The sequence below is a fragment of the Aulostomus chinensis genome, chromosome 11, assembly GCF_037954235.1.
Source record: "Aulostomus chinensis isolate RoL2024-O1b breed Wild chromosome 11, RoL_Achi_v1.0, whole genome shotgun sequence".
Taxonomy (NCBI): Eukaryota; Metazoa; Chordata; class Actinopteri; order Syngnathiformes; family Aulostomidae; genus Aulostomus; species Aulostomus chinensis.
Window position 1 is genome coordinate 2,929,018 of NC_141330.1, and position 25,131 is coordinate 2,954,148.

Consider the following 25,131-nt stretch of genomic DNA (forward strand, 5'->3'; position numbering starts at 1 on the left):
TTCAGCAGTGAAAAGGAGCCCAGAAAGATTTACTTCTCTTCCATTTGTTCCTATAAGCTTCTGGTTGTTTCATACTCCCTGACTCTTTTTTAAGCTCTTATCATACAGTGATGAATTACAGGAAACCAGGTGGGTGTACTCGCGTTCTGAAGGACTGAAGAAGTGACAGAGACAGAAACCAGAAGGCTCTTGATCTCTGAGCACCAAAAACAATCAGTTACTCGGCATCAGATGCATTAGCAGCCTGGTACTGCAGCACCTGCTTGACGTGCTATCACTCAGGATTCCATAACGAGCTGCACATCAACTCGACTTGCACTGTCTCCGCCTTACAGGAGCTGGACGTCGTCCCAGATCTGACGGGAGACAACGCCTGCTATCTGTTGAAGGAGTGGAACTTCATCCAGGTTTCTGTAAGCGCCCATGTGCTTGCATCTGCTCTGACTGTTTCATTATCTAGCTGGAGAATATTTTGATCTGTTCTTTAAGCTCTTATCTAGTTTTGCATCCCTCGCTTTTCCAGATCGATGGTCCTCTCCTGTCTGAAGTTGAGGCCACGTCTGCAGCTTTGGAGGCAGCAAACCGAGCTCCTCTGCACCCGCTGGTTGTCATTTGGGTGAGTTCACATATGGATATTGTTGCTTTGGATTTAACACAAAACCATCTATGATTTCACATGGCCAAATATATCCTACTGCCCCCGTCAAGTGGAAATTGAAATCCTCTCCCAGCAGACTTTCTTTTCCTCACTGTTTTGTTTTTTTTTTTGTCAAAGGAGGAGTTATGGACTTATTAACAGCAGAGTAACAGCAGGCAACCTGAGTTTGTCAAGCTCATCCCAACATTCGTCCTTTTTTTTTGTTCAGCCTTTGCACACCGGGGCTCATCGCCAAAATAAAGCTCAGAAATAAAGCCAAGACAACCTGGAAAACTCTGGATTCTTTGACATGATTTGCTGCCTTTTCAATAAAGCTGTACGTGAACACACAGCAGGTTTCACAAGTGCAGGACCCTCCTGTCTCCATCACGCTGGAGCAAAAGCATTTGTGCAGATCTTGTTCTCGATTCATGCTGGTTGGATTTTATAAGTTATTTTTAGGCCGTATTATGAAAGTGCTGAAATAAAAACGCGTCCAAGTTTGTGGGTGTTGTACCTCTGTCTGAGGCGCATCCAACAATTCAGCCTGAACACTCAGGATCTGCGGCTGTCAGGCGTTTCACCCGTAAGCGTCACAGATCTCTTGGACGCTACAGCGTAGCTCTCAACAGGATTAACTGAATTTCACCTGTTAAAGAGGAGGCCAAACGTAAAACATCAACTTCAGCTTGAGCGATGCTGCGTTTTGTTTTGTTTTTTTGGAGGGGCAGATTCAGATTTTAGGGAGTACAAATATTCCAATATTGATGTATGAGCTGATGTCCATGTGAACTGGACAGGCCGGAGCTGCTTTGATTCAGATTTTTGTGAGCGCTCTGATAAATTCATTTATGTTCAAATCTTTGTGTTAAAAACTCCAACGTGGCTGATGAGCAAAGACTAAACGAGAAAGTCGAGGTCCGGACAAACGTCTGGCAGCGTTACAGATTTAAGAACAATCGTCTCAGTACATCAACGAAGCATCCAGTAGAAATGCAGCGCGACCACACGGGCATGCTAACAGTCACGCAACCTCAAGCTTCCTCCGGCGCTTTAAGCCCTGCCGTGCCTGTGAAAGCCACTATTTCAAGGGGTGGCAACCTGATGCACGCTGGCGATGTTTCATGCTTACGCAGCATGTCGACTTGCATCTGAGCGTCTGATTTGTAGGCTAAGAGCGCACGCCACACGTTGCACATGCGTCCGATTATTAGCCTCCTGCTGCTAAGTGTGACTAGCGATAATCAACTTCAAATTCACACACGTTTTTTTTTTTTTAACCCTACAAGTCTCAATTAGTTATGAGCAGCTTTTCCTACACACACTGCCTGCTTTTCTTACTAAGTTCCAGCTGCGGTTTTCTTCCACCTCATCTGTGATTATGGGTGCGACGCAGCGCATGCAGTACTCTCCATAGTTTAAATCTTCTCCAAGACCTTTGTGTACCCTGCATGGGAAAAAACATTTCACGGTTCCTCTTGTCTTCTGTTTCAAACGTGGTCTTTCGTGTAAAAAATCATCAGGTCAGTCAGTGTTATGAAAAAGTGACTTCGGTCGTTGTGCTAGGGAAGTTGACGCAGACAGAGTTAAGCCTGTCGCGGCTTAATTTCCCACACTTTGAATGAACCTCGAATGTTTGTGAATGCAGACATCTGGTGCAGGACGGATTCAGTTTCGTCAAGGTACATGTACTACAAGGCGAGCCAAAGCTTAGTCTTTTTTACGCCTGTAAAAACGTCACCTGTAGTCCATCCCGGGTCCCTTGAGCAGCTCTGTAGCTGTTTAGAAACTCAACACCTCCCAGGAGAGTCAGCAGCTCGGCCCTGCTCACTGTTTGCTCTGCTTCAGATGGGAGCACCACCAGAGCTCTGAGGGGGAGAACCAGAAAAGGAACTGATGAACTTTTAAATATTTCAAGGCCTGTTTACCCTTTTAATACGGAGAAATTACCTTTTCGGTCAGTAAACATCCCGAGTGCCAAAGCAATGAACCTGCGGAGGCGGATTTCTCCTCCAAAACAAATCTTTTTTTGATGATCAGTTTGCTTCTTTATCTCTTTGCTCATCCTAACCATTTTTTTAAATCTTCAAGTCTTAACGAAGAGTGTAGAAGCACAGTAGGAAAAGGTCGCATGTGTGCGCAAACGCTACGCTGATTGAACTCTGGAGGGGTTTCAGCCCAACAGCATCAGAAAATCAACAGGTGTCTCGCTGCTTAACCTGATTTCACGTGCAGGAGCTCGGGCGAGGAAGTCGCGGCGACTTCAAGCAGCCTCTGAATTTCACGGCTGTAGAGATGTGGCTCGCTTCAGCGCCGCAGTGTTTTCTTACCTTTGCTATTTCAGTGGAGGGTTGTTAGATGGCGGGCGCACACACCGTGTTATTTACCACAGGATTGATCACATGGAAGCAATCAGCGGAGAGTTTGAGCGTAGGTGGTAACCTTGTAGTGGTGGAGACCTCGAGGGCGGCGAAGCGGACCGGTGATTGAAGGTCACTGTTTTGTCTGGGAACATTTGGTCACGGAAAGTGAATGAATATCCTGACATGTTGTTGCCTCGAGCGATGCGTCGAATAAAAAAACCCCAAAAAACAAAAGCCTGCTCCTTAGGTATTTCCTATTTACGTCTCATGTTGTTGGCTTCATCGATCTGTCATCAACATTTCCTTTAGTCAGCTGTTGGCGTTGTGTCACCGCCAAAGAAAAATGGCATTACTGCTTGACTGGCAGGTCACCGGCAAGACCAGTTAAGCCTCCCTTCAGTTCTGAATTTAAGTCATGAGATATTAAACTGTCAGTAATTATAGAAACAGGATTGTGTCCATTCACTTCTGGTGAAATGAACTTCAAGAAATAATTAATGAGAATTGAAAGGAGTTACAAAGAAGTTGTGTGTGCCATCGCGTCACTGGGACGCGGTGCGCTAAATGACCTGTGTGTTCTGTAGAGGCCGCGGTGTCCGACCTCTACAGGTTCCATCCCAGAACGGCTTGGATCAGCAGCCTGTTTGCTTCCGTGCGGTCTATTTGCCTCACAGGGTACCAACCGCAAAGTGTTGCTACCCTTCGGCTCGAAAATGGTTGTGAAAACACAGAAATCCCTTTTCAGTACAGCTCAATGCTGCCGCCGCAAAGCAAATGAGATTATCAGCCACCCTCACGTCCCCGTCTGTGAGTGTTTTCCTATTCGATACGTTTTCTCCGCACCGTGCCTGGTCACACTCCGGCGTTCCCTCTGTACCTGAGAGCACTCTGAGGAGAGCATCTCTTCTATGAAGGACTCCACCTCTGAGTGTTGGCACAGAGGCGTCCACACCTGAACCGCCAGCACACATCAACCACACTCATAGCCACCTTTTCACCTGAGCGCGGTCCGCTTATCCGTGCCCTGGTATGAAGTGTACTTGGATCCCAGCCCAGGCCCCGAATGTGAAAGCCCTCCTAATGCCATTAGGAATGTGTTTAAGGTTGCCTTCATATAAAACAAATACAAGGAAGTCTGGTTTTATTCCAGCAGTCATCAGACTCGTGAACACTCACCATGCAAGAACTAGTCACTCTGACGAAGTCATGCACTCGTACACGGATCCGTCTGTTGTGCTGGTGTGGCGGGAGACACGGGGACTAGGTTTTTGTGCGCGTTTTCTAAAATCATTTGTCGTTTTTGTTTTTTTAGATGTGTCTGCTTGCAAACCCACATGCCTCAGTGATACTTCCCCAAAGAACTGCGTTCTACCTTTCGAGTACTCACGGATACTTGTCCATAGCTCACAAAGGTGATTTCTCTTCCCTCATTGCCTCTGTGTGACTCCAGAATGCAGAAAGAGTCAACCAAGTGTACTTAGCTGTAGGCTAATTAGGACTGATGGCTAAAAGCAGCGAAAGCAACAAAACAACTGCCAAAATTAACCAAAGAATGTTGTGGGTATTTGAGGGCTAATTGTCCTGTAAAATCCACGTTGTCTTTTATTGCCAATTTATTCATCTGAAACCTCCGGTTTGATTCGGTCGAACCGACTTGCCAGCAACTGCTGTCTGCTGTTTGTGGTGGCGCCAAAGCTGAAGGGTTATAGTTTGTTACTTTCAGCTCAGTTCAAAGTAAGTTTGTGGATTAGCGATCCTACGGCTGGATTAAGAAGACGTGGATTATTCCGAACGATGGGCTTTGGAGTCTGTAAAGTCTGGTAGCCATCAGTCGCCGTTAGCTTCAAGCTAAATGTACGTGGCTGCATCTCTGCATTCTGGACCCACGAAGGAGTTATGCAGAGGGGAAGAAAACATTTTTGTGTCCTCAGTGCAAGACTTTTTGTGAGTACTCCAAAGGTAAAATACACTTATTGGATGAAATTTCACTTTAAGGGATGAATAAATCATTTTTGAAAAGAATCGGAGAGGGAGAAAAAAAGAAAACCCCCAGTGTCCAAGTGTCTGTTGTAACAGCTGCACCTCCGTGTCTTACACCTTCCTGTCATTCTGGTCTTCTGAGGCAAACACTCTGATGAGGCGTGGTGGTCTTTGTTTTGATAGGTGCATCTGAGCACCTTGGATGAGTTGTCCGTCAGCCGGGGAACAGCTGAGCCAGCAGCCATCATGGAGCTGGCCTCGGCAGCCCAACGCAGAAATATTCTCCTCTATGGCATCCGGCTTCAGCAGTCAAAGGTAAGCCCCTCGTCTTCTCCTGGTCGTCTTTGATGTCCTCTTGCTAAAATGAGCTCAGTCTTCCTGCGGAATGCATGTTTAAGAGAAGCCAAACAAAACAGAATGGGAACTGTCTCGTAAGAGTCTGGTTCCAGCACCTTGTCACACTCTTTGCTTCAGGCAAGGCTGCAAACTTAACACCTAACTTTAGTGTGTGTGTGTGTGTGTGTGCGTGTGTGCGTGTGTGCGTGTGTGCGTGCGTGCGTGCGTGCGTGCGTGCGTGCGTGCGTGCGTGCGCACGCATTTGAACGCACACATTTGGCTCAGTTGATTCAGTCGTGTGTCGGTGGGAATAAAAATGTGTCCGCTCGTCTGATGAAGGAGACAGAACACAAACTTGAACCCTTCGGCCGTGTGTGGAGGATTTGACTGAATCCCAGAGGGATGGAAAGGATGCAGAGGTGCTTTAGGTTTAACGCACGCCGCAGCTCCACCACACACACAGAGAGGCGGATCCTCCTGAGTTAAGCTGTGGTCATGGGAATCCTCTGAGAGGCCTGCCAAGCATGCCCCGGAGCCGTCAGCGTGGATGCGGTTGACCTGAAATCCATAACTGACTGCTCAATAATTACAGGATTATATAAAGAGGAATTATTCATCCTGCACAGTAGAAGCATCAGGATTCACGCTACCAAAGCTGTCAAGTCACATAAAAACTTCGGGGCCAGATTTTCAGGGCAAACCAAAGACAAACGATGAATATTCATGGTTGCTCTCCCTAAATATGACATCCCCGGTGATTTATGTTCAGGACTGCCTGCAACAGTGTGACAGATGAGGCTTCTTGGCAGACGCATCTCTTCACAAATCAGTGGTTAAAGCTGTGGTGCCTCGGGCAACGGGATGTTTGAGCAGGTGGGGTTTAGTCAGCTCATGCAAAAGAGAACCAGGATTACGGGTTGAAGCCCCGCTGACGTCACGGCGGCGTTTAATTAAAACGAGGTGCATCATCATATTCTCAATAGAGAGGCGGGACAACATATGATTTCAATTCCGCTATCGGATGTTGGACAAAACAATTTTCTTCCGAATTATGGAGACTAATGCTGTTAATTAGTCATCCTGCTTCATCTCCTGTGAGAGAAAAGAGAAAAGGGGAAGGGAGTGGACGGATATAATTTGTGTTTCACCATGATAAAATACTTATCATTAGAGATGGTGGAAAATCAAAATACAGCCTTATATAAATCACTGTTAGCTTTTTGTTACACGGAGAATAATTCTTTCCAGATGGCCTTATTCATTCTTGTTGCCGTGCCTGCCAACACTTCCTCTGTCGGCCGCAGTTGTTCAGACCATGTGAATATTGCTCCCAAATCTAAATCTGTCTTATTACTTTGGTTTTGATAAAAAAACGACCTGACAGCAGGCAGTAACGCTCGCACAAGCAAACATGTTCAACCAGTCAGTCTGATTGGTCAAAGATGAGGTGAAGTAAAAGGTATAACTCGGATGTCTTTGTGTTGAAAGTCTACATTTGGTTCATTGTTATATTCTGCGCGCGTGTGTGTGTGTGTGTGTGTGTGTGTGTGTGTGTGTGTGTGTGTGTGTGTGTGTGTGTCTGTCTGTCTGTCTGTCTGTCTGTGTGTGCGTGCCAGCTTCAGCACCACTGTTAGGTTCTTCAATTTCTTGCAGCGCCGCACACTTCAAGACAAATCTGGTTTCTGGTTGTTGGATTAACTTTACTGTGTTGTCAAACATGGACCCATCTGACTTCAGTCATTTCACAACTGCATGGATACAATCTGAAAGGTTCTCATTTAAGCTGATTATGAGGTCCTGAGGAAGTGACTGTTGGATAAAAAACGACTGGCGTGGCTCCATGTTCTGTACAATACTGCAGTAGTGGTGGTAGAATGACCACATTAAAGATGTTAAAGAAGAGCAGTGGGTCAAAAAACAGCTGTGGTAATATTATAAAAATATACATAAATGGCAATATACTGTGTATTCCTGAGTATGACTGATACCCTGCAAGTGCTGAATTCCTATAAAAATAAGTACAACAAAAATGCTAAACCCAACTCAACTGCGGTTTCTCCATCTGTTCATCCGTTTCGCAACAGTTGAAAGCGGCACGGACGGCGGTGACGCCGTTTCTCTGGTTACTTGTTTGATGCTGTGTCTTCGGCTCAAGCCTGTTTTTCAAGCTCTACGCAGACTGAATATCAGAGGACATGAGTCACGGCATGGCACCAGCCCGTGGAACCATCTGGGTCTCGCAGGTACATCTGGAACCCCTCCGATCTAAGACCACGAGGAGGTGTACACCTCGCAAGTGTGCGCTGCAGTTATTACTGAAGTAGACTCAATAACAGCAATGAAACAAGAACCCGTGGCGATCCCAGGCCAGATGAGGTCGTGTTTACAAGCCCGCTAGCATGTTCTGGGTTGGCCCCTGGGACCCCTACAAGTCAGGAGTGCTCCAGTAAGGTCCCCGACATAGCAGCAGTATTTAATCAGACATTTTAAAGCATTAAAATTCATTACATTCTCCAAATGTAGAGCTCCAGAAATGTGAAACTCAAGGGTTAAGGGTTTTTAAAAAAAAAATTCTTAACAGTTTTGGTTTCAAGGCATTTATGTGACGCTCTGAACGTCATTAGTGTGGGCGTTTTTATTATTTCTTTATTTTTCAAAGATAATCCACCGTAAACTTTTCATCCCCTCTGTTCCCTCTCAATGACTTCATCTCCTCTGACACGACCGCCCGTATCAACTGCACAGCAGTGAGAAGAACGTTTAAGTGTCCCTCGCCTCTCGTTATGAATCAATTTGAGGAGTGAATGGACACTCCCACCACTCGAAACATGAAGGCCATTTGCCTAAGTGAATTTTAGCTCCTGACAGTGAAAATGCATGAGCGCATGGAACTGTGTTTGTACCAGTGAGGCTGGAGAAAATGATCCACCTCATTGACTGTTAGGGATGTCTCGTTGGATTAGAAGGGGACTCTGTCAAATGAGGCCTGACCACGGCTTCACGTTATTCAGAGCAACACCCAGCTGCCGAGGCACCAGACGCCCACCAGCTTTCGGCCATGTTTACCACTCCGCTTTATGAAGACTGAAATGGAGTCGCGGCCGGTGAACAAGGATCTTGCTGAAAGGAAACATGATCAGAGCACTTCTCAAGAGTTCTTTTCCGTTTGTGTTGTTTGTTCTCTCTGAAGAAACCCACAAGCCAGTCATCAGGTGCGCTAAGGTGTGAAAACCTCAAGCTCGTCTGAAGACCTTGGCTGAGAATGGGCAGACACCGGATCCTCATAAACTGACACGATGTTGTGAAAACGGTGACGGTATGCACTATCAGTGTCTGCCGTGGCGATAGGAAGTGTCATAGGATCCCTCCTCGCACAGGGTCCTGGCGACTTGTCATCCGCTGAAAAGAGACTTGTCACGGTGATATATGGGTGTTGTAATCCCTGCAGTGAGAGCCCTGATGTTTACCCAACCCCATATTTCCTCCTGCTCAAAGAGCCTTGCCCGGGAATCCTAAACCTGAGAGGAGATTAGCCGCCCGGGAAGAAAAGAGAGGGACAGAAAGGAGAAAGAGGGAGGGGAGGTGGGAGAAAAGGAGAGGACTCTAAAGGTTCATTCTCCTTTACCTGTTCAGATCAAGGTCTGAAAGGCAGACAGGTGAAACCGTACACGACCCTGTGAAGCTCTTGCTGTGACACCCGTGGAGTCGTACCCTTGCCGGGGTCAAGGGAGATTAGGGACAACTACCGTCTCTGTGGTTCCAGCACACTCCCGACTTTTCTCAAGCTAAGTCCCCACAGTTGTCCTTTGCTGAACAAACATCAGGTCTTAAGCGTGTGGAACGGAGCAGCTTGAAAGTTTATCTTCTGTAGGAGCCACAAACATGTTCTTTGAGGGTTCTCTTACCAAACTTGCAAGATGATTAATGGGATGGGAAAAAGTAAAAACACTGGAAGAACTTACAACATCCACCCCCTGCCAGTGAGTGGACTGGTTTCAAGGGGCCACACACCCAAGTCCCTTTTTAAAGTTTTAATTTTGTGTAAAAAAAAAAAAAAAAAAAAAGTGTAGGAAAGTTTAGAATACAATCAACAATCAGGATTAATTTTGCAGTTCCATAACCCAAATGTTAGTTAAAACTTGGAAAAGAAATGGCTTGAATTGAAATTAAGCGCTTCAGGAAATAAATCCGTCTTTGTCCGCACTACATCTGGTCTCTGCCACCGGCAGCTTGTTCTGTTCTGGTCCGGCTGGACGGACAGGTAAGCTCCTGAAGCTCTCGCTGTGACACCGTGTGTTTGCACCCTGATGGGCCACCAGGGAAGAACGGTGCCTCGACTTTTTTTCTCCGATTAAATCCAGGGGTTCAGGTCCCAGGTGATCAAGTGGCTGGTGTTTTAATATCTGGGGGACGGAGGAGCACTGGAAGCTTTAACGTCAAGACCAAATTAAAAAACAAAAAAAATGACATCACATGCTTGACCATATCATGCACCTGCATTGAAAACATGTCAAAAATACTGAAAATGATCGTTTTGCTATGAAATCCATTCTTGTTTTCTCCCTGAAACCCCCCCCCCCCCCCCCCCCCAAAATGCTTGCTGTTATAACAGAATGCCACACTTTAGTGCTTGCTGGCTAGAACCCATTCCCTTTGGGGAAACCGGTGTCTTTGTCCCTCTCTCCCCAATGGCGAGGAGTCCTTGGCACGGTACTGGCATGGTTCAGGTGGTAGCGGTGTCGTACGGTAATCAGAGCCCTGGTGGTTCGAATCCGGGCTTCTCGAGTGTCCCCGACCCAAGATTCTGAACTCTCAGATTACGCCGAGGCTCTCATCCAACTGCGAATCTCTTAATTTTAAAATAATATTCTTTCCGACGTGATGTCCTGCCTGCCTATCCCCTTCACTTGGAAGTGGGTCAAACTACAGTTGCTCCATACTCTAGACATGCTGTTTCATCTGGATTTAAATTTACCCTGACAGTCTATGACCATTAACGTTCTAAAAGATGACGGGGTAATTCCAAACGGATTTGATTACCCAAATTGCTTTACCCTCTTTGGCCGGTTGATATTGCTGTTATAGAAGCGAATCGTCATTGTGTTGGATGAGTTAATATAAACACTGGGGAAAACAGCACAGGCGAGAAAGGAGGTGACGTATCCCGACTGTTTTTGGTTACCCAAGCAATGTATCTGGGAGGCCTGACAGATTTGGCGTAATGTCCTCTACATCCACTGCACTTAGCATCAGAGTCCCAAAACCACCCTGCCCATTTACACAAATTTTCCCTGCTATTTGCCTAAGTAGACAATTGTGTCTTCAAACAAAACTTTATCTAAGATCCCCTGGAGATGAGGATGAGCGCTCTTGGCTGCTTTGATGGAATCCTGACATCTCCATACAGACAGAAGCCCGGGGATCACTCCCCTGCTTAGTGATGTATTTGTACAGTGTTAGGGTCAAAACCTCTGGAGAGACTTGCACTGCCGCAACATGTGCAAGGTATCAAGCTTGATCTTCCATGCCGAGAGAGCTCCAGATGTGTGTCGGTATGTGTGAAACTTGACCGCCGGTGTTTGGCTCAGGGAATTAGCCATAGCAATGCGGTGTTTACTCAGCTTTGATTTCTTAGATTAAAAAGAGCAGCGAGCGCAGTGTTGGGGCTGATGTGACTTGACTCTTACAGGCAAGTGGGGGAGGCCATTCCAAGAGGGAATGAGTGCTCCAAACAGTTTGTTCTTACGGAGCGTTGGTGTTTGCCAGCTCTTCACAATTAGTTTGTAAATACTCAATCACTCCCTGGAAGGCCAAAACCTGCGTGGATGTTTGTTTTGCCACTCGACTTTTGACTTCTTTTTTTTTTTTTTTTTTCCTGACCACCCACTGGAGTCCTGGTTTGAGTTCCCTACCAGCCCCTCCGTTGTGTCACAGGAGAGCGCGGCTCTGCGGGGATTACGCTCTCGTTCAACGGGCCCCATCAGAGATTGTTTTTGTGCCGCTGACCTTCTTGATCTGATGGCGCTTTTATTTGCATCAGCCTCCTGATGCCCGTTTGCCGGCTGGGTGCGGTGGAAAATGGCTGCAGAATAGCAAACAGTGCGGTCAGACCAGGGGACACAGGGGTCAAGATAGGCCCTGCGTGGGTTTGAGATATCCAGTACGAAACCAAAACCTGCAGTCCGTTATTACCAAGGTTGTACTGCAGGTATGGTGAGAGAACGTTGCACTTCTCAATATCAGACATCCTGATTAGTCAGAAGTTGGAGTTGGTACAGTAACTTTCCGCCGGGTTTGTGAGTTACAACACTCAACAAGCCTGGTTCTCCATGACGCATATTTTCTATATGTTAACAATACGCAGTAATTATGACAGTACATCTTTCTCGGGGCTGACGGACGCCCCCGCCTCTACCTGGCTAGTGGAAAGTCCCATGTTTAGTCTGCAGCACATTGATATTTTGACAGCAGTACAAAAACATACTGTGTGCTGCTATGTTTGAATATTTGGCTTAAAACCTGTACTGCAGTCTTATGCTCGTATCGTAAGGAGAAGTCGGGTCACGCAGCTTTGGCCAGGCTACACGCCGCTGCTTTTTTTTTTTTTTTTTTTTTTATAGTTCTGCACCTGCACCTGACATCAGATGTTCTGGCGTCAGAGACTGCGCTTGGCGTCGCTGCCTCCGTGTAAGTGATAAAGTGTGATAAGTAAATGAGGACCCTGTGAAGGGTGTGTGAAAGCTTGTGGGCCCCCCCCCCCCCTCTGAATGTGGGATTTGGTTTGTCCCAGTTCATTAATCTTACCCATGGCTTCATGCCTCCTCAACTTAGGAGCCATTGTTCTGCTCACTGTTTTGAAGTACGTCTGTCGTTGAGTTGGACTCAAACAGAGTTGTCTCTCACCAGGGCTTGTTGAGAACGTGTTCTCGCTGAGCGAACCCAGTGGAAATACAGACGCGCCCCCCACCCCAGTGCTCAGTGCTTAGCAGGTTTCGGTTTCTCATGCATTCGATGTGATGAACTAACTGCTGTGCTCGTGCAACGGACCCCCAGACAGAATGTTTTTGGAAAGCTGTGTTGAAGGAGCTTTAGCAGTGTACCGTGAAAGGCTTGTGTGGTTGCAGTTGTTCCAAATTCTACAAAACACAAACTCCTGATCTGCTTCATCTGTAATAAGTGCAAAACCCTGCTTCCGTCTCCGTCCTCTCCGTCACCCTCACCCCCGCGTGATGCACACTCACGAGGACTTTCGACCCAAACCCTGGGGTAGTAAATATTCCTGGATCTGGCTGTGTTTGGAAGTTGGGTTTTTTTTTTGTTGTTTTTTTCTTTGTCTCATCTGGTTCATCTTTGATGGATTATTTTTGTCTCCTAATGTTCTCTAATCAGCGTCCAGCTCATCATAAATGGAAAGCAAACAAGTACATTAACTTTGGGTTCCGCTTTTCTTCCTTACGTCAGGCCTTCTAACTGAGTCCCACTGCAAATCAAGTTTTTCAACACGTAACAAAACCAAACTGATGCCACTGTTCCAAGAACTCAAGTACAGGAGTTACAGGTTTTTGTTTTCTCTGTTCTTTCCCTTTTCCTTCCACATGATGTCTGAATCACATCTCCTTTTTTCTTGAACTAAACTAAAACTACAGAGAAACGTTAACACGTCTCTACACTGTTAATACGTTGACGTCTTTGTGCTTCAACCTCAAATAAATCCAGCATGTATATATTTTTTTAATCTCAGTGATTCCTCAAATCCTCAAATTCCATGGTTGGTCAGTCATTACAAGCCTAAACTCCGCAGCCAAACCTTGTAAAAAGCCACAGTAATTATTTTGTATTCTAGTGGAGTGGCCAAAGTTTCCAAAGATAGCAAATATGTCAGACTGACTTGAGGGAGAATGTGTAGAAAATGATGCATGAGACGTGGAGAGTATTCACACGTGCTGAAATACTGCATCCATTTGCTCGGAATATGACATTGTAAACATCACGAGGAGCTGGAGCAGGTTGATGTAGAATATATGTTTTACATCCAGCGTGTGGAAAAAGGGTTTTTCAACTATGAAGTTGGAGTTGAAATTGAAATTCTATACCGTTCCCCACGGATTTTTGAACGCTTCCTCCACCTTTCTCCGGCTACCCAAGGCCCCGGCTAGGTAAGGTTTGGAGCTCTAATCAGACTGTTGGACGAGCCAGTAATCGGACCTCTTATCCCCCTTCTCTCTTCTCAGTTTAGCCCCCAGCTACTGCCTGTCTCCAGTACACAGAGGGGAAGGAAGGAGGGAGGGAGGGAGCAAGACCACAATACCCAGTCAGGGGCGAGCTGTCAGGAGCCCTGAAACTCTATCCTCCCTCAGACTGACGCGCGCGGGGTGTTTTGAGCCATATTGTGTCACTGGGATTCAGCACGCAGGTCATTTGGGGAGAGTTTTGGGTTTTTGTGTGTAAAATGTGTTCATTAATCTAAGAGTGTTTGGTGAAGCTCACCGTTCATTTGCTCCCAGAGAGGAGAAAGCTATGCGCCCCCCCCCCCCCCGCCCCCCTCCCCCAGTTCTGATGCTCCCCTCAAGTGGAAGCCGCCGCCATTCGCACCGGAGCACCGTCAAGTTGCAGGGACAAATGCCGTGACAGTAAAACATTAGGATGATGAAAAGAGGTGATAAAACTTGGTAAATGTTCTCTGGCCTCCTTGGTTACGGTACCCAGTGTAACTCCAACAACTCTTTCCAGTGCTCTTGGTTCGGGCTTCACGCCAAGCTATTCCATAAGCTGTTTTTCGATTGGCGCTCTTGGCAGTTCATGAAGGGAAGGAAAGTGGAAGCCCTGAGCAGCAGCAGCAGTCCCCAGGGCTGGGGATCACGGGAGAATGACAGAGGCGTGCGAATTGTCACTGTTCAAGGTTCTAATTGCCTGAAACCTGTGGACTTCAAAGCAGGTCCTTCTTGTGTGGCAGAAGTGCTGCCACCGCCGCCGCCGCCGCCGCCGCCGCTCCTCCTGGATGGAAAGGTTGATTGCACCCGTGGCATTTAAGAGAAGAGAAGTTTGTGTGGTCCCTCCGCGCTTTCAAAGACCCGTCGCCTCGTCGCGAAATGTCAAAACCCTCCTTTTAAACAGTAAGCACAAATAGATTGGAGTTAATGATTGAAGTTCCATTCCATAAAGTTGCGGTCGCTGTTTGGAACAACTCGACTGCTGCTTGTGTTTGTGACTTGCTGCGTATGGGAGTGATCCAGAAGGTTTTGCTTTTAGTCGCTGCCTAGTTGTATGATTATATATGGCTTTGTGTATACAGTGAAACAATGCTGTCACTCCGTCTTGTAATATGACTCCTTTCTTGGACGGGAAGCTTGGCGCGCCAAGTCAAAATGCAAAGATCTCTCCATATATGACTCCTATCCCGTGGTATTTTCCCCTTGATACCAGCTCATATATTGTTTGCTGACAGTCTCTATTTTTATAAGTGAAATCTGTCAAGAGAAACTATATAAATATCATCTAGGCCACCAAGAGATTGGATGCGTCAGTAATCGATGTAGCAGACCCAGATCAGTGGAAAGAAAGGTTTGCATTTCAAAATATAAATGTGTCACTTTCCCATTTAATACGCCTGGAGATAGTCCTTCCACTAATGGGAATAAATGATGATACTTGGCTCCAAGGGAAGATTTGTAGCCGTGAGGTTCCAGCACATCTAATAATAGTAAAGTGAACCTCGTAAAACTGGACCTTTTAAAATAAAATACCCTCCTGCTGACAGCACTTAGACTTCGGCACATGAGAAAGTTACGTCCTCAGGAAGAAAAAAAAGAAAAGTCAAGATGAATTCCTTACTGCAAACAGGTGAGGAGTGCCTGTTAGCTTAAAGATCTCCATCAGTCCAAGCAATTCACTTGCGGTTTTCACCTCAAAGACTCACTTCACTTCTCTGTCCCGTCTCTCGAAATCCCCAGCTCGAGCTCAGTTTGTCGCTGTGCCGCCACAGCGAGAAATATTCCGCCTCCAGCGCTTGTTAACTGGTTTCTTCATCTCCATCCTGGAAAATTATCGGGACAGAGATGGTGGAAAACTGTCTCAGTCAGCGCTGGAGGACATAGCCTCTGATGAGGATGAAGATCCAGAGACACGTAAATCCCTCCTGGATCACATTCCACCTTGGTGTGTGTGTGTGTGTGTGTGTGTGTGTGTGTGTGTGTGTGTGTGTGTGTGTGTGTGTGTGTGTATTAATATGCTTTAACAGTGTCTGTGCATGTGCTCTGGCTTTGAAATGCATGCGTGTTCTGGTGTGCGCCTCCTGACACGTGTATTCCCTCTCACGGTTGTTTGCGTGCCCCTAACAATGAGCGGCTCATTAGGGAGCTGCTTTATTCATCCTGGATGGCGCTCAGTGGAAAGAGGAGCTCAGTGGAGCGCCACCTCGCCAACAGCAGCGACGCCTGGGTCAGCAGACGCAGCCGCTCTTGTCTGTCATGACAATCCACTTACAGGAATTAACTGCGGCTCGTCCCTGAGCGGCGATCAATCAGTTCCTCACACTCGAGTCATATAGATTTCAGCCTGAAAGCAGTTAGATATGCAAATGTCTCGGAGGCCGCGGGGTTTGTGGCCGTGAAGTAATTCTACCCTCATGTTGTGTTTTTCCTCTAAACCACATTTGAAGGCTGAGTGGCAGTTGTGACTGCATAAAGCTGTGCCACAAGTCAATGAAGAGCTCAAGTCCTGTTTATCTTCCACTGTGCAAGCAACTACTTGATTTAATAACGCTGATTTATGAAACTTGATTCATATTTCAAAGGCTGCATATCTGGAGTGGCAATAATTCAGCGCAGGGGGATTAGAGAAGCCCAAAACTTTGATCCTCCTTGGTGATCTTGACTTGCTTTTTCTACTTTATTGTGCGCAAACTGAAGTGATTTTACTTATAAACAACCAGACCTCTATAATGGAGTCGTTAGCCGCGGCTTGATGGCTCTGGCCGTCTCCGACGTTCCCGAGAGCTCTCGTGACTTTCCCACGCTCCTCGCCGATGCACTTGGGTGGTAATCAGCCGATGATGGTGCGCATCACATCTATCATCCCCCTGGCCTTTTAGCTCGGCCAAACACATGTAACATCTCAGGAACTTTCCGTGTCAAGATGTAATTGCTTTTAAATAACAATCAAAGGAATGCTTTGATCAGATCAGAGCAAAAAAGATGCAATCGGATCTACTAGGACACTTTGATTCCTGAGCTCCTGACTAATCACTGACGAACCTTTATTCCTGAGGTTATGTGGATGACATTGTGCTATCAGCTGCATTTTGTTGAATGCTTACAGATGTTGGGGTGCGTCCCGTCATCGCCTCGCACCAGTGACTGAGCCACAGAACAATGACTGGGGGAGGAAAAACAGGAAGCCACACTTTTTCTTGTACTTCCATCCATCAAAGAAATTCTATTTTTTTTAAAAAGAATATTAGATGTATGTGGATGCTGACGCAGGATGCCTCCGGAGCCTTTTTTTTTTTCCAGAAGCATCACATTTTAACTCCATCATTCTTTTTCCCCTGTGTTGCTTTAATCAATGAGGCTGGAGTCGCTGATCTGTACTCCGCTGCCTCCTTTCCCTCTTTGGTCTTTTGGTGTGGAAAATCCATGTCATCTGACTCCGCCTGAGCTGGTTCTGATTAGGGAGAAGTGCTCCAGGAGTTCTGAATCCCGGGTCTCTCACTTCCATTAACCACGCTCACGTCTGATTCCACGGTCATCGCTCTCGCACCTCATCACACGCCCGTCCAATCCCAGCTCGCTCCGGCCCGTTAGGAGCTGGCTGTTGACGTTACGCTGCGAGTTGGAGAACGGACGGAGAGGAAGAGCTGATTTTCAGGTCCAAATGTGTTAAACTGCTCACACATAATGGAATTGTGGATCCGAAGATCTGCTGCACAGGATGTTTCAGATCACAAATCAGAGACATGTTGACATTTAAAAGGGGACGGTTCTTTTTATGACGTTTTTGGTTCCATCTCTGTTCATGTCAGAACATTAAAAGCTTTCGGAAAAAGTGTATTAGGCCCTCTTAAAGTATTTTATTCACTCCAGCCAGCGATGGTAACTTGAGAGCTGGCTCGTCAAAGCCGTTGTAATCGTAACCGTATTTACGTCACCCTGGCGTCTCACCTCGTGGACATGACCTTGATGATTTTGTGTTGGCAGGAGAGTCTGGAGATGTGTGTCTTTGACATTCCTACGTGAGTTCAGCTGCATCCACAGACCCGGCCAGTCTCTGACGTGTCAGATGTAGCCTACGACACCACATGTACCACCTTCCTCTCCTTCCGAATTCCGTAGAACTTATACACGCAACACATCAGGGTCCCAACTTTTTCTTGCTTTTCCTTCCACGTGTTTTAGGGGAAGTGCAGGTGAGGTAAGAAACCCGTCTGGGAAGCTAAGAAGACAGAAGGAACGGAACAAAAGTAGCTTGTCGTCGGGTTTGTTGAGTAAAATAATACTTTAACTCTAAATTGATTCATTTTGACCCAAACACAATCAGATTCTTCACGTGTAATGGAACACGGACCTGGGGAACATAGAACCCTAGAGAGCAGAGAAGCATAATCACACGGTGGAGAGAAATAAGAAGGATGACCTGTTAGAATTCCGACCCCGATTATTAACATTTTCGTGTAGCTTTGTCAGATTAAGTGCAGCGCTTTAGCAAAAAAAAATAACGGCTCCTACCACAGGCGCCGGAATAGTAATGGAGGACAAAGAGACTTTTTATCCCCCCATTCCTGCTTTTATGGTTATAAAGTGGAAACGTCTAAGCTCATTTGTCGTAACGTCCTAGAATTTATCCCCATTTGTCCCGCCACGCTGGAAGTTTTTGAGGTTGGCGTTTCAGGACACATTCAAGTCCGCTCTGGCGCTTTGAGTTTCGAGAAAACGAGTCACGTCTGGTGTGTGTCTCGGGCTGCTGATGGTGTCGACGCTGTTCGTGGTGAGGCTGGGCAGCTGTACATGAGACACGTTTCCAGTGTTGAGTGGTGTCTCACAGACTCGACCCTCTGTGCCACGGAGGTCGTCATACGAGCTCCGCCAGCGTAAGCAGCTTTCCTTCCCGACTGAGGACGCTCCTTCTGAGCCGGCGCACACTCGCCCTGCATTTGTGGGGGGGGGCTGCTAAGGTTTTGGATATGAAAGTTTCAAGAAGAGAGGAAGGAAAGCTTTTTAATGATAATGGATTAAAATGGTAAACTAGAAGAGCTCGAAAGGAAGCTGACGAGAAAGTTCACCAGCGAGAGCTGGACGTTCTCCCGCTTCAACGCTCAGTCCAAACCGATGTAATGATACATTTGAATTAGAGGTGTCCGTCACCACAGTAGTGACTCATCTGTCAGTGGTTCCAGCGTTGAAACAAGACTTTCATGGCACCTTTGCCACCAAATACTTCCACCCCGATACTGTTGGGAATTGAAAGATCCCCTCACGCTCAGAACCAAATTTCAACAATTGAGGAGTCTTAAAGTAGCAGTTGACTTTTTTGATGCAGAGCTGCTTCGAGTGGTAAAAGTGCCAAAGTGTCGTAACGCAAAACGAAGAATTTGAAACAGACAAATGAAGTGAAAACCCATTTTGGAAAATTGTTGTGTATTTTCATGTTGTGGGTGTGCGAAAATGCTCAGTTAAGTACAACCAAGGGTTTGCAACGTAATGTGTAATGGATCCTAATCCGCGTTGACGGAGTGGTCAGGGATCAGTTGTGCTGCAAAGGTATCAGTCCTCGGACCCGTCTGAAAGATTCTGAACTCCATCTCCCCAGATGTTACCGTGTTCGTAAGTTGTGTATACAAAGGAAGTACAACAAGCACAAAGCTGCATTATTATATTCATTATCATCTCATAATTCATGTAAATGCTTTAATGATGCGCCACATCAGTTGTGACTTCGCCCTTGTGTGGCGTAGAGCTTGTGTCCGTCTAGTAACTGAAGGCTCACCGGTTTGATCCTCAGTGCTGAAGGTTGATGCGTCCACCGTGAGTGGACCAGACATTGTCGGGTGGTTTGAGCTGTGCCAGTTCACAAAAAATGATAGGAGCCGGTTCACCACGTGCCCTGCAGGTGAGGAAACTGGCTGTGCTGGCGCCGCAAGCAGCTAGGCTAGCACGGCTAACGTCTGCGTGGTTTCTAGAGAGAGGGCTCTGTCCTCAACGTCCACTGACATTGGGTGCTAAAGGGTCCTTCTATTTCCCAGGCATGTCCCCGGACATTCTGGGGTTGGGTCTTCTGGAGACGCAGCCAAAAGAAGATGAACCTCAAAATAACTGGAGTGCCGTCATGCTGGGAGCTGCCCTGGTCCGCTGTCACCCCCACTGAGGGTTCCGCTTTTGTCCCTCCTTCATTCGCACATTGTGAACAAAAGCAGGAAATTTGACATGGGCAAATCTGTCCTGGACGGACATCGGTCCATCACAGAATCCAGACACGTCCTAGTCTGACAGGTTGCCCAGAGCAAAATCTCACAGCCATTCTTTTAGTTGTTTCTGGTATACTTCTGGTGTGTGTGTGTCCTCCGTGATGCACCTTATACAGTTACTCTGCTGCTACATCAAAAGGCCTTTTGAAAATCGATCAGTTCATGAGAAAGTCCAGGTGGACCTACGAGGAGCAAGCTCGCGGTTTGAACAAAGTGAAGCTGCGTCAAGTGCACTGCCTCTGAGAGATGGAAAACAGGTCATCCTTAGGCCTCATCAAGAAACTAAATCAAAGTAGGGAGTTGCTGAGGAATGGAGTCAAGGGAGTGAAAACCATTAAAAGTGCATTGTGCAGGCTGTCTGCAGAGGGAAAAGAACCCAGAGGAGCGAAATCACCAGAACCAAACAACCACAACAGTGGAGTTCGCCTTTTCAAAAACAGACCGAGCAAATACGCGGTGCCCTTTTGTCGTCGGTGTGGTTTTTCAAAGACCTGTCCGATCCCATGCACAGTAAATCTCAGAGTGGCCCTTGTCGGTTCACTTCAGAGGACCTCACATTAACACAAATCTGTGAAAAAAGAAAGCCAAAGTGCCTTAATTTTGTGGCATTTTTCCTCTCCCCCTCCTTTGGAAAATCGCTTCCGTCTGTTGATTGAAGGAGCCATAAAATAACATGAGAGTCACGGAAATCCTCTCTGAGAATTTGGGATTCAAACAATTAAATTAAATGCGGCGTATTGAGATTTCCACACTGTGCAGGCTGTGTTTGTTTGACCTTAAAGCCGTGGGTGTTTGGAGATGGGAACATGATTGAAGCGGGGGATTTTTCAGCAGGATATTTTTATGAGTGTCATCATCTCTAAAGAAAGCAGCAGCTATTGCTAAATTTGGTTCCCACATTTCCTTTTCAACATGAGTGACGTTGGTGTTGCCGAGGGAAAATTCCAGCGACTGATGTTGTTGCTCCCTTCAGCACGTCGATGATCTGTGCTGTCACAACAAGTGGAACTACGTGGTTTCCTGCTGGTTGGAACTGCCCGCTAACGCTAACTGGATGCTGCTGCCGGTTTCTTCAGCTGGTGTACAAACATTTGCATGACTCAAACAGATTAGTGACTTGTGAGCGAGAGATAAACGTGAACAAATGTGAATCTGCGTGTCTTTATTGAGTCCCGCGGGGCTGAGCTCACGTCATCGTGTGTGAACTCGGGGAGCGAGGAGGCATGTTGCTGTCATGTCTCAATGTCATTTGGTATTCTTTAATGAATCCCCTCGTGGGCTCTCCTCCACCCCCTCCTCATGTCTTGTAGGACAGCGAGCGTTGGGAGAGGTCAGTGGCGAGGGTCGCTGAGATTACGTCAGCCTTGGTCCGGGAGAGGAGCCCTGCCCTGGTGGGACAGCTTCTGCTGGCATGAAGCAACAGAAAACCCCTACATGACTCATGAACACATGGATTAAATGAATGCCTGCTGCTGCTGCTGCTCCAGTTTCATCTCTTTATCAATTACAGAAATGTTAAAGGGACACACTGGAGGTTCAGTGCTGCGAGAGACTGATCGATGCCGCAGAGGCCAAAGATGTCCAGACTTTAAAGAAACTTAACATTTCTCCTAATGCAGCTCGTTTCATTAATCACTTCCTGCCTGGCACCGCCTCAGCCGGTCAGATCAGTGCCAGACTTGATAGAAGGGCTTTTCAAGCTGGCTAGGGTGACGAAGCTGATGTGGACGTGTGGAATTAGTGGAATGTCTCTTTAATTTGGTTGCAAAAGTCAATTTACAAACTGGACTTTTACTGTAATAAACCATGATTTGGAGAGACAAGATCCTGATAACCATGGATCCATTGAAGAGAAAATTGCATCACCTGTCCAGTTGTTGCGCGTCTGGTTCTCTTGCCTCAAAGTCGGTGGGTTTTCATCTAAAACCTGAAAACACTCTTGGTGGTTAACACCAGTTTAATGTGTTTGAATTGTTGTGCTCTGTGGAATCAAACAACAAAAAGTGACCAAACGATACAACAAAGCTTAGTTGCGGTGACGTTGAGGTCATGCATCCGTTGTGTGGCTTACTCTTAGCGTAACGTTAGCTTGCAAGCTAACGGTTGCATTTACACTTACCATGCAAGTGGTGATGGATGGTGCAGATGAGCTTGGGAATCAAGCTGGGACGTCTCTCTTTTTTTTGCCACAGAGTTTCTTTTCTAGAACAATTCGATGTGAAAACACAATTGGACACATTTACCAACGGATGCATTAGAATGTTCTTCAGTGTCCAAACAAATTTTGAAGAAAACAGAGAGAAAAAGAAAACCAATTCAACTCAGGTACTGAGGAGGAACCTAGAATATTTTCCAGCCTCTCAAACTGTTCACATCAAGATTCATTTAGTTATTATTTTATAGCAGGGTTGAATAGAAAATCCACGTTTGTTCCCCCTACGCATGAGAAAAAACCCAAACTAGAGAGAGCCGACTTAGATCGTCCGCTCTCCTTTCAAATGCCTCAACTGAAACCATCTTTTTATGTTTGGATATATTAACAAAAGTAATATTTTTCATCATAAAAGTTGAATGTAATACTTCCTGGGGAAATTAATAAAAATATCCCCGAAAAATACTCTCGCAATAGTGCAGAAAAACCGTTCTGACACCACCGCTTGTGTCTGTAAATTTAGAAAAAGAGACATGAAAAGCAGACGCTGCATCGAATCACCAGAATTCTGCGCTAGTACAAGTTCACGAATACTAATTCCTGTATGTAGCTTATTAATTTGCTGTTTGTAACTGGACAGAGTTTTTCACACTCAGCTCAAACGACAGAAAGCTGCCAAACATCCTACGTCTGAGGCGGCGTGACCGGGCTGGAGGGGTCAGGAACGCTACTTCTACATCAGCTTTACTGCGTTGTGTCTGTTTACCACCGGAAAAATACAGCTGTTGGCTGAAGTACGCGTATGTACAAGATAAAATGTATATTTTTGTACCCCACCAAAGCACAATAAACATGTTTTGTTTTTTACATCGTGTGTTTCTTAATTTGACATATTTATTCATAATTCCCCTCATGAAGATTTTGCCCGCTCATGGACCAGGAGGCGGTTCCTTTCTCTTGGACAGGTCTAGAAGTTTAGACGCAGGTCTGTTTGTCTGATGCATGAGTGGGGCCTTTAATGACGGAGCTTAGGAGCGAAGAGGTCCTGTTTCCTGCAGGGAACAGCGGCGGCGCCACCGTGCTGAAGCCGACGCCGGCCTCCAGGACAGACTTCTGCTCCACAAGTTCACACGAGGCGCTAAGAAGTGAAACGCGTAGAAAGGCTCGGCCGCTGAAGATGGTCGATTCGATCCGTTTCACCTCCACGTTCCTGCGCGTCGCCGTCCGGTGCAGCAGAGTCTGAGCGGCGCCTCAGGCCTGACACACATTCCTGACACACATTCCTGTAAAGATCTCCTCACAGTCGCTTGAAGTTCAGCGATTCCACAGGAACCCACACGGACATGAGAGCTGACACTCGTTTACATGCTAAGGTCAAATTATCCTACAGTGATTTTCCACTGTGTCATGATGAGGATGATGAGGATGATGAAGGTGATGGAGGTGAAGAGCTCCAGAACAGTTGGGTGTGTAGCAGAAAAGCCACAAAACGATCCTCTGCACCTGGACTGGTGATTAGGCATCAGGCCGGTTAAACACATTTATTAGTGCACAGTGACACCTGGTGGTCAACATGGGTAATCGTTTCTGGGCCGTTTGATTGAGATGTTCTTCCTCCACTAGAGGGACTCGCTGGACTTGCCGGGGTGTCCCGTTTTACCTGCTTTGCTTCAATTCTCAGCAAAAGATGTTTGTTCCTGTGCACTTGTTCTAGCACCGTTGTTCTGAAGTGTTTATGATTGTTGATACGTGCCAGAGGGGCCGGCAGCAATAGTTTAACCCCTAATATCCATTCTGATTTCTTATGCATGGACAACAAACAAATACGATGTAAAACATGTCACGACAAAAATGAACCAGGGTTAGAGGGAAGTACTGCCAAATATATATATATATATATATACAATATTTTAAGGTATTTAAACATAAAACATGTAAAACACAGCTCACGTAGTTAGTAGTAAACTAATGTATCTGATTGTGTTGTTTTTCTTTTCTTGTGGGGTTCAAAGACAAACTAAACTATGAAAAGTGTCCTGATGTACTAAAAGCAGCAGGGTGTGTGTGTGTGTGTGTGTGTGTGTTTTAACTGCTGCTCGGATGTGTTTCTGTCTTTGCTGATCAGAAAGGAAACATTCCTCTGTTGGCTTGAAGCGTTCGCTGTTTCTGAAACATTTGTGCCAGTGAGGATTTCTGATGACGTCTCCTCTGATGTCCAGATACTCCGAGAGGGTTTCAGGGTCCCGGGAGGTCCAAGGTGTCCGACACCTCCCTCTTCTTTTCCTCTCCTCCTCAGACCTCTAAAGAAGACAACAGACACCCTCTAAAAATACTGGACCTTAACTTCTCAGTCCTGAAGTTAACTTAGAAAAGCACAAGCACTGGTTTTGAAAACGGAGGGGAAAAACTCCCCCTTCGGTCTGTTTTTAACCTCGGATGCTGTTGTTGTACTCGCCGCCAGATGGTTCGGTCCTGGTTGTTGTCATGTGTTCTGTCTGAACCCAGTTAGCTTTATGCTAACCAGAGCCGCAGGCCTTGGCTGATACCCCATCCAGTCCTGTTTAGATAGCGCCACCGCTGGCGTTGCGGGGAGGGAGACCAAAGCCAGATCCCACAGTTTGTCTGCCAGGCTCAAACAGCACGTCGTCCTCTCCCGAGCGGCCGACCGCAGCTCTGATTACGGCCTTGATATCATAATAGAGCCTGGCCTCACCGCTAGGGGTGTGTGTGTGTGTGTGTGTGTGTGTGTGTGTGTGTGTGTTTCTGTTTCCATGCACATATAATAATGCAATAAACAGTCACTGGCTGAGATAGATCCGGTGCTGACACGCTGGTGAGGGCAGTCCCTCCACCTTCATCACGCTCATCACCTTCATCACCATGGTCACGCTGGCTCAAACACGCTGCCTGTTCCAGAAAGAGATGACGGCGAGCATCTAGATGGAAGTCGCCCGCTGTCAGAGTCTGAATAAACCTCTGAAAATGGAGCTGCAGTGTGCAGACCCTCGTCTCGCTCCTCTAAGTCCCCTCTGGTCGTGACCCTTCTACTTAGAAACTTGAAGTTCTTCGCATTAGCCGGCCTCTGCAAAGTGTGGCTGTCCCATTGACCTTTGACCTTTAAAAGCTTTTTAGTACATTCTTGATTCACGGCGGACTTTTGTGCCAGATTTGAAGAAATTCCTGAGATCCAGCAATAATGTGCGGT

General features: G+C 46.5%; 1 protein-coding gene across 3 annotated transcripts in view; it reads left to right on the forward strand.

Annotated features, from left to right (window-relative positions):
• The window catches only part of crppa (CDP-L-ribitol pyrophosphorylase A), a 39,891-nt gene extending 17,118 nt beyond the window's left edge, over positions 1-22,773 (forward strand). The window contains exons 7-10 of one of the 3 annotated variants that reach the window (XM_086217723.1): positions 336-413; positions 524-616; positions 5,164-5,295; positions 21,085-22,773. In XM_086217723.1, the coding sequence (XP_086073849.1) occupies positions 336-413; positions 524-616; positions 5,164-5,295; positions 21,085-21,189 (408 nt within the window). In that variant the 3' untranslated portion in view covers positions 21,190-22,773. Of the gene's footprint in view, positions 1-335; positions 414-523; positions 617-775; positions 1,025-5,163; positions 5,296-5,655; positions 5,776-21,084 lie in introns of those variants that run through there. The other 2 variants (XM_086217724.1, XM_086217725.1) reach the window with 2 other exon arrangements.
• Positions 22,774-25,131: the final 2,358 nt, after the last annotated feature.